General features: G+C 37.9%; 1 protein-coding gene across 1 annotated transcript in view; it reads right to left on the bottom strand.

Moving 5' to 3' along the window:
• The window catches only part of LOC138315292 (plasmanylethanolamine desaturase 1-like), a 28,372-nt gene extending 9,680 nt beyond the window's left edge, over nucleotides 1–18,692 (bottom strand). Inside the window, exons 1-4 of the mRNA XM_069256185.1 lie at nucleotides 18,476–18,692; nucleotides 5,399–5,518; nucleotides 2,271–2,362; nucleotides 1,413–1,631 (exon numbers count right to left, since the gene is read on the bottom strand). Coding sequence (XP_069112286.1) covers nucleotides 1,413–1,631; nucleotides 2,271–2,362; nucleotides 5,399–5,518; nucleotides 18,476–18,629 — 585 coding nt within the window. The 5' untranslated portion in view covers nucleotides 18,630–18,692. The remainder of the gene's footprint in view (nucleotides 1–1,412; nucleotides 1,632–2,270; nucleotides 2,363–5,398; nucleotides 5,519–18,475) is intronic.
• Nucleotides 18,693–18,695: the final 3 nt, after the last annotated feature.

The following is an 18,695-nucleotide window of genomic DNA, read 5'->3' as shown; positions in this document are numbered from 1 at the left end:
CAGGTCAGAAAATGGTCGATTTTCTCTGTCGGAAATACTCAAAATATTGCCGATTTTTTATAACTTTTAGAAAAAAATTGCACAAATTACTTGAAATATCGTAAACAAACTAATATTTATCTGAATCATGGCTCAGTCAATATATTTGCTCTGAAAAACACTGTTATTTCTGCTTTGTCCGTGCCGGTTCACGACCCGTTCACTGCTACTTTCACTTTCTATCGTTCCGAGTAGTGTGTTTGTTGTGGGATGTTTGTACGTTATATGCCGTTGAAAAATGCACGAAAATTATCTATCAACTATAAATGAAGTATATTAAAGGTTTATTGAAGTTTTGACAACAAGTTTCTAACAAAATTATCAACACTCACGGCTGTAAACTCGCCAGTCCATTCCAACACGGCGTCAGGTAATGGCGATAGTACGGGACCTCGCCGTTCTTCATGACCGTCAGATTTTCGATCGGTCAAATTGAATAAAACATCGTCTAAATCATTGTCAGATTATATGCTTTTAGGCCTGTGATATTTAAATATCGTGACATTGTACTTATAATTATAAATATCTGCCGTAATATCAACAACAGAAGCCATGATGGCGTCCCCGGTAACATGAGTGAAGCAGTGAACACATGTGTGATTTTCTCGGTTAATTTATTCAGAGTTTTATATAGTAACACTGTGCCGTTTTTCGATTGGTTAGAAATTTGGTCACGTCTATAATTAGATTGTAAAGTCTGAACACAGGTGGCGCTTTTATCACGTGATAAGAAGCTAGCAAAACATTGATAGTCAAAATGGCGTCCAGAGTCGCTTGCATTGAGATCGTGTGAGATGGTGCAGGGGCGTCCAAAGTCGCTTACATGGGGCAAGGGGTAAAGGCGTCCAAAGGCGCTTACAGGTGGTAAAGGGTTCAAAAACTCAAAAACCCCATAAAGGGCCCCATATTGGTTGTATTATCACGTTCAGCATCCGTACACATTCGGAAAATAAAATCACAAACATTTATGATGACTTAAGCTTAAACAATTGATGAAACAGAAACTTGCTCAAAAACTTTAACGTGAAATGGGACGCCGACGCCGATGCCAGGGTGACAACATTAGCTCCCTCTATTCTTCGAATAGGTGAGCTAACAACGATAATTCTATTACATTTTGTATATACATATGTATGATACACCTATGTCCTTGTATTGGTGTTCCATAGCAAGTATTGTGCTTAACACACAATGAAACCTGCCTTAGCACCCTCCTCTGTATAAAGACCATGGCCAGCTATTCATAAAGACCAATTCTCTATCGACGCCACTCTTTCATTGCCTTAGCTGGTCTTTTATAGACAAGTTTGAATGGCTTTTTTTCATAAACAGCCACTATTTCATGAGTTTCATTAAAACCTTCACAGACTTACCTGATTAGTAACACTGATAAATATTGTAAGTAGAAAGAGGTAGCACTCAAACGTGTAATCGTCTCGGATCTGTTCGGGGGTGTATGTGAGGAACTTGTAGGCAGAGTAAGCCATCAACGGGATGGTCACAGAGAAGTTGTCACCGTTCGTTTCAATAAAATCATGTCTTGTGATGGAGGTTGGGTCAATGTGGTGCTCTCTGAACGGGCGGATGAATGCCTGTAAAAGAATAATTATCCAACATATCTCATTTAAGCGGGTAAAAATTTTCACCAATTTTAACTAAAAACAAGAATTCAATTTTTGCAGTAAAATTTTGTGATTTGGCCTTCAGAGTATATAAAATACTTCTCAATATATTGCGTATCAAAAATTTCATGACCAAATATCATTACAGCAAAAATAAGGGCTATATGCATGGTATAAAGTAACCATGATAAGTCATGAGATGTAAAACACTCTTTATATATATATATGAAATAAACTTTCTTTGATACTGGTATTCTAATTTAGTCAGCTACTTATATGACATATACAACTATTAAAAATTCATTTTGATCTCTGGTATGAAGACTATGAAGAATTTGTTAAGACAGGTACAAATTACAGAATGCAGTTGTCGAAGATGACATAAAGTTGGGTTTTGTTGTCTCTGTAATATCTTCAAAGGAAATCTCTGCAGGTCTGTGATTGGTCAGTTTTTTCTCCTGAACTGCCCTCAGTTTTTGCATAAAATATTCAAGGGGTGGATGTATGATGAGAGTGATGGTTACCCCTAAAGTTTCGAGGATGACAAGGGCATATCCCAATGAATCAGCACCCCAATGAGTTTACATGTCCACCTACAGCTCTACCTACCTTTCCTACAATGGGCAGTTCCACAGATCCCCACGTATCAGCACCCCAATGGACTAGTCCACTAAGGAAATCTGCTGTCAGGATCCCTAGGACTAGAACAAAACAAAAAATAATAACACAATATTGTCATTATCTTTAATAGTAAATATAGCATTTTCAATTGATCATACCAATTTTACCTAATGATTGCCAATATTGCTAAAAACAACCAAATTAACCCCTTTTTGGTTCTCTGTAACTATCCAGACACCGTATGCTTCTACTAGCAAAGGTATATGTATAGATTGACTCAGAAAAAGTATACATATTTATGCCGATGTTAGTTTCCAACACTAGAACTGTAAGCCAATAGGTAATCTTAACCCTGCTACCCCACATTTCAGATCATGGCAACCAAATGACATGTCTTTTTTTGAAAATAAGACTAAATATATGTACACAAATCATCCATACACCAAATTTTGTTTACATTCATTTCAAAATATTATTTAGGTAACCATGGCAACTAAATGATATTTGATGTCTTGAAAAATATAACCATTGCATTTGACATTCTTTAAATCGGACAATATCTAAATTTTGACCAATCGAAAGCCACCATTGTTTCCATGTAACCATCATTTAACCATCTCTTGACGGAAGTTTTGCGAAAAAGTATAGTTTCATGTAAAGTACTGAAGGAGGAGTATATATATATATCCTGACAAGATTTGTGGATGACATTCAGACATACAGGAGGAGTATATCCTGACAAGATTTGTGGATGACATACAGACATACAGGAGGAATATAGTCTGACAAGATTTGTGGATGACAGACAGACATACAGGAGGAGTATATCCTGACAAGATCTGTGGATGACAGACAGACATACAGGAGGAGTATATCCTGACAAGATTTGTGGATGACAGACAGACATACAGGAGGCATATATCTTGACAAGATTTGTGGATGACATACAGACATACAGGAGGAGTATATCCTGACAAGATCTGTGGATGACAGACAGACATACAGGAGGAGTATATCCTGACAAGATTTGTGGATGACATACAGACATACAGGAGGAATATATCCTGACAAGATTTGTGGATGACATACAGACATACAGGAGGCGTATATCCTGACAAGATCTGTGGATGACAGACAGACATACAGGAGGAGTATATCCTGACAAGATTTGTGGATGACAGACAGACATACAGGAGGCATATATCTTGACAAGATTTGTGGATGACAGACATACAGGAGGAGTATATCCTGACAAGATTTGTGGATGACAGACAGACATACATGATGAGCATATGCTGACAAGATTTGTGGATGACAGACAGACATACATACAGGAGGCATATATCTTGACAAGATTTGTGGATGACAGACATACAGGAGGAGTATATCCTGACAAGATTTGTGGATGGCAGATATACATACAGGAGGAGTATATCCTGACAAGATTTGTAGATGACAGACAGAGATACAGGAGAGTATATCCTTACAAGATTTGTGGATGACAGACAGACATACATGATGAGCATATCCTGACAAGATTTGTGGATGACATACAGACATACAGGATGAGTATATCCTGACAAGATTTGTGGATGACAGGCAGACATACAGGAGGAGTATATCCTGACAAGATTTGTGGATGACAGACAGACATACATGATGAGCATATCCTGACAAGATTTGTGGATGACAGATATACATACAGGAGGAGTATATCCTGACAAGATTTGTGGATGACAGACAGACATACAGGAGGAGTATATCCTGACAAGATTTGTGGATGACAGATATACATTCAGGAGGAGTATATCCTGAAAAGATTTGTGGATGACAGATATACATACAGGAGGAGTATATCCTGACAAGATTTGTGGATGACAGATATACATACAGGAGGAGTATATCCTGACAAAATTTGTGGATGACAGACAGACATACTGGAGGAGTATATCCTGACAAGATTTGTGGATGACAGACAGACATACTGGAGGAGTATATCCTGACAAGATTTGTGGATGACAGACAGACATACAGGAGGAGTATATCCTGACAAGATTTGTGGATGACAGACAGACATACAGGAGGAGTATATCCTGACAAGATTTGTGGATGACAGACAGACATACAGGAGGAGTATATCCTGACAAGATTTGTGGATGACAGATATACATACAGGAGGAGTATATCCTGACAAGATTTGTGGATGACAGACAGACATACAGGAGGAGTATATCCTGACAAGATTTGTGGATGACAGACAGACATACAGGAGGAGTATATTCTGACAAGATTTGTGGATGACAGATATACATACAGGAGGAGTATATCCTGACAAGATTTGTGGATGACAGACAGACATACAGGAGGAGTATATCCTGACAAGATTTGTGGATGACATACAGACATACAGGAGGAATATAGTCTGACAAGATTTGTGGATGACAGATATACATACAGGAGGAGTATATCCTGACAAGTTTTGTGGATGACAGATATACATACAGGAGGAGTATATCCTGACAAGATTTGTGGATGACAGACAGACATACATGATGAGCATATCCTGACAAGATTTGTGGATGACAGACAGACATACAGGAGGAGTATATCCTGACAAGATTTGTGGATGACAGATATACATACAGGAGGAGTATATCCTGACAAGATTTGTGGATGACAGACAGACATACAGGAGGAGTATATCCTGACAAGATTTGTGGATGACAGACAGACATACAGGAGGAGTATATCCTGACAAGATTTGTGGATGACATACAGACATACAGGAGGAATATATCCTGACAAGATTTGTGGATGACATACAGACATACAGGATGAGTATATCCTGACAAGATTTGTGGATGACATATATACATACAGGAGGAGTATATCCTGACAAGATTTGTGGATGACATACAGACATACAGGAGGAGTATATCCTGACAAGATTTGTGGATGACAGATATACATACAGGAGGAGTATATATATCCTGACAAGATTTGTGGATGACAGACAGCCTCTTCTAAGTGCCTCTTTTTCTTTTAAGGATAATGAACAGGGATTCTTATTTAAGTTATACCTGAGAACTGTCTGTGATCCGTGAGTGTATACTTACATGCATATGCTATGATGTAGTACCAGAGGTCAGGCTGGAAGTTCCAACACAACATGACAAAGTTGTAGGCGATCAAGATGATACTGATCACAATGCATATGGTCTCCTGCATACGTTTGCCTGAAATAACAAAAAAAAAACCATAAATTCACTAAACTAACAAGTTTTTGCTTTTCGGAACTTTTTCTTTTTTTCCCTTTTAGCTGATAATCTTGAAAAGTGACATCTGTAAGAAAGGTGGCGCCCCCCCCCCCCCCATAAAATAAGGGGCCATTGCTACTTTTTGGATTTTTATATCTTTTCAAAACCATAACCAAACAGTAATGTTCAATGTCTCCAAAAACATCTGTATACCAATTTTTAATGAAATCGAGCACTTCTTAAAATTTTTGGCCATCTTGGATTTTTCAGGAAAAGTTAAATTCCCTATTGCATACTATCAACTACTACAACATACACTTTCCAAACAATGAGCCATTTGGTTTTTGAGGATGTCTCCTGAAACCAATTGTGGGCGGAGAGACAGACCCATGCAGTTGGCTCCTGCAGGACCTAAGTAAAGGGGTCTTCACACTGGATGAAGACTTTACTACGCTCTCCATGACCTCCACGACCATTAGGATCATAGCAAGATCTTGAAACGTTTTGGAAACCATCTTCAGTGTGACTGTTTTAATGAAACTGATACGATCCTACCGCGCACAAAAATAGCTTTGTGCCACATTCTTTACGTCAACGGCACGTTCATAGTACAATTATACCATGAAAAACCATGCTGACAGTACGATATTTTAAGACTAGGCCCGGATACTGCTTCGCGCTAGAAGATCGCATCAAGCTAATATCCCTCCTCTTCCACGAGTATCACGTTTGCGCTACGTTATTTCCACGAATTTGTCAAGACCGACTGACGTTTACTATATATACAATGTCTTTGAGCTTCCTTTCTCAGTTTCATTCTTGCTTTTGAGGGGGAAACACCTTAAAATGGAAATCAATCTTTGATGCACCTTGCAAGATCAGCAAGGTATATTTCAAGTCAGGATGGCAATAGCCTTTTTGCTGCGAGGAAAGGGAAGAAGCATGAGAAAACGGACTTTCCGCAGTAGGCGCATAGCTTAGACTTCATGATATCGTAGTTAAGATGTAGCCGTTGTAGTGCAAGTGTCAAGCGATCATAGTTCAAACGCCAGACCAGCGTAGAAGGTGTTGCATCATAGTTTTGATGACCAAGCCATGCGAGTCCTAGGTCTCTACTACGCTGCACCCACTCCCACTACACTCCATCTACGACCTTGATACTATGTTACTACGACCCTTAAACACCATGACCTCGCTACGTAAATTTTGAGCATGTTCAAAATAGTCGTAGCTCTACCATGCTCTATCTCGCACAATGACGACCTACCTGTGTTGCTTATGTGCCCCTAAAGACCCCACAATGACTTTGTAATGACCTGCCATGATCTAAATGATTTTTTAGGTCATAGCGCGATCTTCATCCAGTGTGAAGGGGTATAATTAAGGATCATAAATTGAGGACATGTTAGGAATTAGTGGTGGATGTAAGCTTGAGTTCTAGAGAAAAAGCTCAGAGCTGAAGCTTGTATACCGCAAATTCCCTTTTTGTGTCGACCCTGAGAGGTTGACTTGGTTGTTTAATAGCTCATGATCATAACCCCTTAATTACATTAATAATTTGACTATATAAAATTGACCATGAGACACTCTTTGATTATATGAAATAGGTAGAAAATTTCTTTACATAATTGTCTTTTACTGACATTCTATCATTTAACTTTTAACCCTGAAAACTTATAATGAACTTCTCCAGCTTTAGTTTTGGGACATTTCAAATGAGTCTTCAGGGGTGAATGATTCAAATATTGGGAAGGTAAATGTTACAGCACAATAATAATGTCAGATGAAGTAGCCAGATAACACATCAATTAATATTGCAGTTTCTCTGTAAACCGTCCAACTGCACATGATTATATACACCATACTAGCTATATTATATAGTCATCTCATGATTTGTGAACTGTGCAGTACAGTGTGCATGCATGGGTCAAAGATTTTTAAGGAATTTCATAAGCTGGTAGAAATTAATCAGACATCCATATGTTTATAACTTATTCACCCCTTAACACACATTTAGGCTCTTCTAAACCAAAGACTAGACTAGTCTATTATGTAATTTCAGGGATGAATGATTTAACCAATGTGATAAAATATAGCAAATACAGTTATCTCTGTTTTGTTTGCATTTCTCAGTCATAGATTCTCCTTAAAGATAAAATTCATCATTATACATGCATCATTGCATGTACATGTATCTTGTCATGCCATAATAGTCATAACCAAGTCAAAATTAAACACTTATACAGACAACACAGAGGAAGATATGCATAGAGCTGATATTTTTGTATGCATATTTTTCTTTATACCATAATCCATTTTTGGGAAACAGAAAATGGGCAAACATCTCACATAGCTAAGACCTATAAGCTAGCACAGGCACATCACTTAGCATCAAAATTTATTATGCCATCGCCAATGTATGTCACAGTTACACAGCAAATATATATTGATGATTTTACCTAAGTTAGATGAAGAGTTGTCTTTTCCTAGCAACCAGTGAAACTATCTACTAATGAAGGAAGGCATGAGCAGTACACTTCATAATTTAGTCAAAGACCTACTATAGACTCTTCTGCATAGTATATATTAGTTTAAACGTTATATAGATTATAGAGGGAAAATTAAATTGATTCTTACAGTGTGGACAAAATATTGTCGATTTTCGAAACGATCTGCCCCTTTGTCAAGATACAAAAAGAATTACTTCTTTGCCCTATATTTACTACTTTAAATAATTCGAATCATACAGACTGTTTATAAGGATCTAAATTTATATGGTAATTAACAACCGTTGATTTTACTTCCTTGACCCGTAATCGATATAGATCATTATATTAGTCTATATTGTGGTTCTTTGACTTACCAGTGTATTATACTTATGATTTAACAACAGTATTATGATATACTATGTGGTAATCAATTGCAATGACAAATGAAGATTTTTGTTTTTCACAAGTGATTTCTCTAAGTTTATGACACTGTTTAGTATCATCGATCTCCGTATTCAATCCATGTCCCTCTCCCTTTTGATTCCTCAATTTCAAATGGCCGGGCGTATATAAAGACTAAAACTATCAAAGCTATATAGGTTTGCACTTTGCTTTGCAATACTTTCGTCTTACTAAGCATCTTTTCATTTTTTCAATTTTTTTTAAATGCCCTGGGCGCTTATTGGGTCGAATACGTTGTGTCTAAAATACTATTGTAGTATTGATGAGCAGATATATACTGGCCATAACAAAATAGCATGACTCATCACATGTACAGAATACTATTAAATGTGACCAAGGGAAAGAGAGTGTAAATAACAGTGGTGACACAAAATAAATAGATTATCAGGCTAGGCCAACGTTAACACAAACCTATGCTGCAAAGTGCACGTACCTGGTAGAATGATATTTACAGATCAAATTCTTGGTACTTGTCTCTGATAGCTCAGATAACCTGTACGATACTACCTAGGACTTTAGTCAAGATCTTCTATTATCAATATAAATACTGCAAAAATGTTATTATTTATATTTGAGCAAACAAAAAGATTTACATCTAATATGATTAATTTAATGAAATAAATTAACATCTGTATTTATTTAGTTAAGTGTCCTATTATAAGTATTAAGTACTAAAGATGTGGCAGGTTTAGGAGGTAGAGGAAAGCCAGAGTATCCAGTGAAAAACCACTAACCAAGAGTTAGTGCTGTACCTGGCAGCTGCCCTATAACTACATGGGTTTCAAAATCATGACTTTGAACATCATAAAGTTATCAATATAATGTCAGAACACCTTAACCATTCAGCCACCATACATGTGTTTATGGCTGTGATAAAAATATATTTTTTATTGGTAACAAAATTGTATCGATTAGAGTGCAGCTATATATTGCTATACAAGCAGTCTGTGTCATATATCCCATTTCAACAGATGTAATTATGAATATATACTTGAAACATAACTTCATAAGTCCCATCAGCCCTAACCATATATACTGTATCCTATTTATTTCTCCTGAGAGATTACACAGACAAATCTAGTCTAACAGTTAGAGACTAAGAGTACATGTAGTTGTTCAATATGTTACACTGATACAGAATCAGTCCTGATTGACAGCAACACATTAACAAGTGTTATGTCAGCAGGTGGCTTCAGCAGTACCAGCCCATCAAACAACCAAACTAATGAACTCCTGTGAGAAATAAGAGCTCAGAGCTAACATATAGGCTATCTAGTATCTAGTATCTACCATTCTGTTGGTAGCTGCCCACCACCTTATTGATTCTGTTTTCTTTCATTGTAAAGCTATGATAATAAATCACATCTATATATACAAGTATAATGATATATTATCCCTGACAACTAATAAATTAAACAACAATTGCATAAAATTTTCAATAACTATATTGAACCATTACAACCTGCTTCATTATGTTTTTCTACTTTGATCCTAACCCTTATATCTATAATACATTATCTACTTGTAATTCATTTTATAACCCCTTTTTATCGGTACATGTCCCCCTTTCTAATCCTCCTTCCACATAATTACATGTATATATCTCTTGTCCCCACAACACATGCTGCCCTTTCTAATCCTCTGGAATCATACTGAATCTTACGGCCTTGCCTTACCTCCACAACACATATACACCCTACCCTCTTTTCCCCTCCCCTATCTAATCCTCTGGAACCCTTGCCATACCTTCACAACACATGTACACCCTACCCTCTTTTCCCATCCCCTTTCTTATCCTCTGGGATCCTTGCCTTACCTCCACAACACATGTACACCCTACCCTCCTTTACCCTCCCCTATCTTATCCTCTGGAATCCTTGCCTTACCTCCACAACACATGTACACCCTACCCTCCTTTACCCTCCCTATCTAATCCTCTGGGATCCTTGCCTTACCTCCACAACACATGTACACCCTACCCTCCTTTCCCCTCCCCTACCTTATCCTCTGAAATCCTTGCCTTACGTCCACAACACATGTACACCCTACCCTCCTTTCCCCTCCCCTACCTTATCCTCTGGAAGCCTTGCCATACCTCCACAACACATGTACACCCTACCCTCCTTTCCCCTCCCCTATCTTATCCTCTGGAATCCTTGCCATACCTCCACAACACATGTACACCCTACCCTCCTTTCCCCTCCCCTTTATAATCCTCAGGAATCCTTGCCTTACCTCCACAACACATGTACACCCTACCCTCCTTTCCCCTCCCCTATCTTATCCTCTGAAATCCTTGCCATACCTCCACAACACATGTACACCCTACCCTCCTTTCCCCTCCCCTATCTTATCCTCTGGACGCCTTGCCATACCTCCACAACACATGTACACCCTACCCTCCTTTCCCCTCCCCTTTATAATCCTCTGGAATCCTTGCCTTACCTCCACAACACATGTACACCCTACCCTCCTTTACCCTCCCCTTTATAATCCTCTGGACTCCTTGCCTTACCTCCACAACACATGTACACCCTACCCTCCTTTCCCCTCCCCTATCTTATCCTCTGGAATCCTTGCCTTACCTCCACAACACATATACACCCTACCCTCCTTTTCCCTCCCTTTTATAATCCTCAGGAATCCTTGCCTTACCTCCACAACACATGTACACCCTACCCTCCTTTCCCCTCCCCTATCTAATCCTCTGGAATCCTTGCCTTACCTCCACAACACATGTACAAGCTTCCCTCCTTTCCCCTCCCCTTTATAATCCTCAGGAATCCTTGCCTTACCTCCACAACACATGTACACCCTACCCTCCTTTACCCTCCCCTATCTTATCCTCTGGAAGCCTAGCCATACCACCACAACACATGTACACCCTACCCTCCTTTCTCCTCCCCTATCTTATCCTCTGAAATCCTTGCCTTAGGTCCACAACACATGTACACCCTACCCTTCTTTCTCCTCCCCTATCTTATCCTCTGGAATCCTTGCCATACCTCCACAACACATGTACACCCTACCCTCCTTTCCCCTCCCCTTTATAATCCTCAGGAATCCTTGCCATACCTCCACAATACATGTACACCCTACCCTCCTTTTCCCTCCCCTATCTTATCCTCTGGAAGCCTTGCCATACCTCCACAACACATGTACACCCTACCCTCCTTTCCCCTCCCCTTTATAATCCTCTGGAATCCTTTCCTTACCTCCACAACACATGTACACCCTACCCTCCTTTCCCCACCCCTATCTTATCCTCTGGAATCCTTGCCTTACGTCTACAACACATGTACACCCTACCCTCCTTTCCCCTCCCCTATCTCATCCTCTGGAAGCCTTGCCTTACCTCCACAACACATGTACACCCTACCCTCCTTTCCCCACCCCTATCTTATCCTCTGGAATCCTTGCCTTACGTCTACAACACATGTACACCCTACCCTCCTTTCTCCTCCCCTATCTTATCCTCTGGAATCCTTGCCATACCTCCACAACACATGTACACCCTACCCTCCTTTTCCCTCCCCTTTATAATCCTCTGGAATCCTTGCCTTACCACCACAACACATGTACACCCTACCCTCCTTTACCCTCCCCTTTATAATCCTCTGGACTCCTTGCCTTACCTCCACAACACATGTACACCCTACCCTCCTTTCCCCTCCCCTATCTTATCCTCTGGAATCCTTGCCTTACCTCCACAACACATGTACACCCTACCCTCCTTTCCCCACCCAGACAGATAAATATGATAACCATGTACAGTTCACTAGTCATACAAGTTTATACTGCATTGCAGAGGTATAATGCAGAACACAGTGGGTAACCTCGTGCATAAGTGATAGGTATAGAGCTCGATCTACACAGTGGTAGCCTAAAAATACCCAGAGGGCCTGTAATAGGCTTATTGCATTATATATATAATAGATACCGCAGTATGTGAGTAGGTGATGATGCAGTAAGAGGTCAAACAGTCTGTCATAATGACAAAGTGGCACAGAGAGTTGGCCAAATAATCCTATATAGCTAGCAGATAATAATTGCTTGAATTTTAAAATCAATGTGATGTGAGCATGACAGAATTACCTAATTTGTTTGAAATACAAACTCATTAATTTGACTCATGCATGATTAGATAATCTCCTAACCCACAGTCAGTTACCCAAGACAACATAGATACAGTCATGCAGGCATATATTGTGCATTTATATACATAGGTCACCACTTTCAATTATAGCTCCGATCCATATACATGTAATGGCCAGCTAGCTAGTGTTTGGAAGTCCCAGGTCCAAACCCCAGCAGTCTATTTTTTTCGTCTCGCATATTATAGAACAATTAAATGTAAGTGTCTTATTGTGACTCCATCAGTATCATTTGCAAACTGAACAAAATTGGTTGGTGGTTTTTCTCCAGGTACTTTGGCTTTCGTCCACCAACAAACCTGGCACGTCTTTACATGACCCTGGCTGTAAAAAGGACATTAAACTAATAAAATTGAACCGAAATGAAAATAATTATTATAATGAGAGTGTGATCATACAGGTACCAAGTACAGATCTAAAATCATTTATTATACATGTATTTTTTTTTAAAATGGATATAATTTGTCATATGATGACTATATATATGCGTATCTGGCATGCAATCATACTGATCAAGTATATTGTAATTATTAACCCACACCTGTACTCAAATGAATTGTTGAAATATTGTTTGTAAACATAAACACATGTATATATACCTATATTGGTAAGTTCATTGAGCTACATGCACTTTAACACGTACTACATACCAATGTTTCTAGACAAATACAGTGAAGTTTTAAAATATAAAAGATCAATATACTTTCTAACATATTGCTATATTGTTTAATTTAAAGTCCACCATGTAATAAAAACTATGCATGGCTAGCTCAAAGTAACTGGAATTTAGATGCAAGTATAGATAATGTACTTGTGTATATGTATACGCTATATTCACTGCAGGAACACAATCATATTCAAAATACAACATGGGCTGCAGTGGCTGATCATGAGTGATGAAGATGTCTAGAGACATGGATGGGATGTGACATGCTGTTGATTTTTTCTGCAGCTACTCCGGCATCAGTTCACTTTCAAAACCTATAGCTGGTACATTATCAAAAATCCCCATATATAGTTTTTAACATGCTGAATATAAAGGTATAGGAAAAACACAATCAAATCCAGCAAGTCCAGAAATACAATAATCTAACTTTTTTTTCCTTATAATTATGTGTAATGTATCGTTCCTCTCTCTTCTCCTTTATCATTAACACAATAAACACTATTTTTTCCATTTCTAAATTATATATCCTATGATAGACAGGAAGCATCCCAAATTAAACTGAATAAACTATAACAGAATATAGGGAATGATTCACCAACCATGTCCTAATATATCATATGTCAGCATTGCTGTCATGTTGCCAAATGTCCTTTATCATGAAACATTACTAATAAATTATCAATGTATTTTAATTGCATCTACATATGTATATCTACATGACATTGACCTGACTGAGATGTCTATTGTATAACAAGATTATGATTGTATAAAAGCAGGGGGGTAGAGCCAACACTGGTGGTTTGTAGTAGGTGGGTGGGGTGATGGGTTCCTGGGTCCCTAGGCTGGATATCCGGAGATATGCAGGGTAACTGGAGTAAGAGGTACAGCAAAGAAGGTCGACCAATAAATATGAAACATTGAGGTTTCCTTCACATGTTGTGATTGTAATAACCTTCCAAGATATGATTGATTATATATTATATAAACATATATTTCAGGGCTTTTTTTAGCCCGATTTGGGGCCGAATTTCGGCCCATTCTCCAAGGCAAATCCTTTTAATTTTTTCCCAATTCAAGCCTTAAATTTCCCAAAATCAAAGTTTATTGAATACTATCCAAAAACATTACATGTACTTAGTTGGCTAAGGCTTTAAATATTTGTGAATTGGCTTCAGAAAAGTATATAAACTACACCGGTAATAAAAAGTCTTATTTGTTATGCTTTATTTCATATTTCATAATTTTTTTCAAAATCTTGGATTTGTCACACATTTTCCCAAATTCAAAGCCACGGGCCCAATTCCCAAAGGAGTGAGAAAAAGCTCTGTATATACCAAATAGATTAAATGTTTATCAAGTACAAAAATCTCATGAAAGAGCTTACAGGCAAGGGTATCGGTAGCTGTAATATTGTAGCTCAAAAGACTTTTAGACAAACAAGAGGCCCATGGGCCTTAACGTAACGGTCACCTGAGGTAGAATATATTTATATAAGGAAACAAATTAAAGACATATAAACATTATATGCTGGCCATTATGGGCCTTCAAGTTGGTCATTGATTTATAAATTTGACTTTTTAGACTATGAAGAGTATTTGCTTCCATCAAACCTGTGAACTTAGAGGTATTTTTGGAAATTTTTTTGACCCTGTTTGGTCCTGCCCCTCTGGTCCCCAGGGGGTCATCGAGGACGGATATGGATGTTTAAATGCTATATCTTAGGCTAATAATTCTAATCAAGTTTGACTAATTTCCTATAGCTATGAAAACTGGGCAAATAATTTTCACAAATATGTTTTTCCTATATAAACTAAAGTAAACTTGACCCCTCCCCAGGGGGCAACATGAGACCCCAAGGTCATATAATTCACAATTTTTATAAAACAAATTAAAGCCTTTCCATCTATACCGGTAATTATTTGATTTCTAATGTTTCCAGAATTTTAGAAGATTTTTGAAGTTTTAGCCTATTTGACCCGTTTTAGCCCCGCCCCTCTGCCCCAGGGGGTCGGCCAGGACAATGTGGATATGATATTAAAATGCTATCTCAGGCTAATAATTCTTACCAAGTTTGACTTATTTCCTATGAAAATTGAGCAAAAAATATTATTAATGTGTTTTTCATATATAAACTATAGTAAACTTGACCCCCTTCCCAAGGGGAAACATGAGACCCCAGTGTCATATAATTTATGATTTTTATAAAACAAACTTTAAGACCTTTTCATCTATAAAGTGTCTTTGATTCTACCATTTCCAGAATTTCAGAAGAATATTTTTGAAGTTTTAGCCTATTTGACCTTTTTTGGCCCCGCCCCTCTACCCCCAGGGGGTTGGCCTGGATCAATATGAGACCTGGGGGTGGGGATTACATAATTCATAATTTTTATTGGCCTTATGCCTTAGAAGGTTTGTGCAAAATTTCATTGAACTGCTTCTGCAGTTTTGGAGAAGAAGTCGAAAATGTAAATTGTTTATGGACATACAACGCACGACGACGGACAAAAGGCGATTAGAATAGAACACTTGAGACTTCGTCTCTGGTGACCTAATATGGTGTTGTCTTGCTCAACAATATTGGTGCCTATTACTGCTATTGGAGCAAAGTAATGATTATGCAAACCCTTATTAAAACGGTTGTATGCATTTTATCGTACTTGTTGTATATTGCTTACCTACTAGGCAATAAAACTGAACCGTATAAAATATCAAATTTTCAACAAGACTTTTTTTTTTTTACAAATACGTCGATCTAGATCTTGTGAGTGGCCGGTACGGTAGATATTAAGAATGGTAGTTATGTTTATTTTAGACAAAAATAATATATAATCTATGTTTACTTCGATAAATAATATCAGCAATTAACTTTTGCAGTATATAAAGCATTGTGCGAAAGGCTTTGCATAAATTGGTCTTGTGACCAAACAATCCATTTTAATGAATTATACACAGGTAATATATTTAATCAGTCAGTGGTAGTGTGTGCCAGTTATGCTAATTTATAATCACTCATGCATGCATACTGATGTCTTTTGCAAGTATTTTGAAAAGATTATATATAATATTAGCATACATTGAAGGAAGATTTTAATTATAAATTTATAAAAGTTAAATGTCTTTTATGTTTTCCTATTCAGTGGGATTGTGCTATAAATTGGCATTATAGAGCTGACTTTTGGGGTATCACAACAACCCACATCCTCAAAAATCCCAGTTTTCTACATCATTTGGTAACAAGAGGCAAAAGGGCTTTGCAATATAGTCATATAGGAAATTTATTAAATATGGTGTCATGGTAGCCATCTTTGATTTGGGATCAACCAGTAACAATACTTTGTCAAGATCATATCAGGATCATTTCAGGGAAGTTTCAGCCAAATTGCACCGATATAACTTGAGAAGAAGTTCAAAGTGTGGCGGCTGTGGTGGCCATCTTGGATTTCGGGAGGGATCAACCCGAAAAATACCAACACTTGGTTGGGACCATGTCAGGATCATTTCATGCAAGTTTCAGTTAAATCACACTAATAGAGCTTGAGAAGAAGTTGAAAATGTTTTCAAGATGGCGGATGTGGTGGCCATCTTGGATTTCGGATCAACCCAAAAAATAACAACACTTGGTCGGGGCCATGTCAGGATCATTTCATGCAAGTTTCAACTAAATCGCACGCGTAGAACGTATAATAAATTGTTGATCTCCAGATATATCATAGTTGTACTTGTGATGATGTAATGCATTTGAGTGATATGGGTCTGTAGTTTATTGCATTGTAATTATCCCCTTTTTTTTTAAATAGGTGTGACGTGTGCGCGTTTCCAGTCCAGGGGTAGTGTGCCTCTTGATAGTGAGCATGTGAAGATTTTAGTTAAGATGGGTGCTGTGATATCACTGAGTTCTTTAAGAACCGGCCCTGTTGTGTATGTTGTCAGGTCCTGATGCCTTGTGTGGATTTATGTTTTGTAGTAAATTACTGATGCCTTGTTCTGTGATGTGTATGTCTGGCATTTTTGGGTGAGGTGAGGGACCTTTGTCTGGAATCTGTTGATGTTGTTCTGTGGTGAATGCTGCTTTGAATTGCTCGTTTAGGATGTTTGTTTTGTGGTAGTATCTGTGAAGAGATGTCTGTTATATCTAAGTGCTGTGATGTTGGAGTTTTCTTTCTTTATTGTTGTTTTGATGTAAGAGAATAGTTTTTTGGTGGAGTATTTGTTGTTTTGATGTGTGCCGGGTTCGTTTTTGGGTAAGTCTTTTATCATCTGTTCGATGTACTGAAGGTGACATTTCTTGTATGTTTTTGTAGTTGTAATTTCACTGATTTGTATTGGTGTATGAGTTTGTGGGCTGTTCTGGACTTTTTTTGTGGAGGCATCTGCGTTTGTTCTAGAGATTCTGCGTATTTCTTGAGTTATCCATGAGAGTTTGTGTTTGTGAGTGATGATAAAGTTTTTTAGAAATGTTTTTTGATACTGAAGTATCTAGTGTTTGTTTGAAGGTATCCCAAAGATCGTATGCTGTTTTGTCAAGCATGTTTCTAGTTTGTTATTGAGTGTTTCGAGGTCATTTCTAATGTTGTCCCAGTTTCCTTTGTTGTATAAGAATATATATCGTGGTGTTTTGAGTGGGTTTTTTTAAGTCTTACATCTATTTCAGTGTAGATAATGTCATGGTCTGCTTTCCCTATGGGTGGTGCTGTTTCTAGTTTGTTTATTATAGCTAGTCTGTTTGTAAGAAGTAAGTCTAATGTGTGTTTATACCTCTGTTTGGTGTGTTTGTCATTTGAGTTAGTGTGTAGTGTGCCAAGACATATATATCTAAACGCTTTTATAGAGTTATCTAATAGCCACATAGTTTACTATTAATTTGAAACTTGGTGGGTTATTAATTATTTCATTGTGTTATTCAACTGTTATATTGATCTCACACTGAGCTCTTAAATTAGTCAGGTCACAAACTGTCAGTGTCAGTCATCATGACAGACTGGCAGGCATTTGAAAAATCAACAAATAAATGGACAACTTAAACAGGCGTCTTTACCACACACAAGCATCGTTACATAAGCAGACAACGCTCACTAACGGTGAACCTTAACCACTAACAACAAACTTACACAACACGACATTATCAAGCTTTTAGAATGATGCATGGTAGCAACGCAAACTACACCTTTTGTATACTGGCTCGCCAGTTCCTTTGCTCCTGCATGCTGAGGTCCCCATCTTGGCACAGAAACTTCCTCTTTGTTTACAATTTGGGCATTGGAGTTAGGATCCTCCTCAGTCATAGAATATCTAATAATATCCTCATCTTTTAGCACCATCTTCTCCGGTTAATCCTGACAGCCTACTGTGAACTTTCACCTCTATCATACGTGGTAGGACCGCAG

This window comes from Argopecten irradians, chromosome 2 (genome assembly GCF_041381155.1).
Source record: "Argopecten irradians isolate NY chromosome 2, Ai_NY, whole genome shotgun sequence".
NCBI lineage: Eukaryota > Metazoa > Mollusca > Bivalvia > Pectinida > Pectinidae > Argopecten > Argopecten irradians.
Note: the sequence above shows the minus strand (reverse complement) of the source record. Positions and strands in the feature narration are given on the sequence as shown.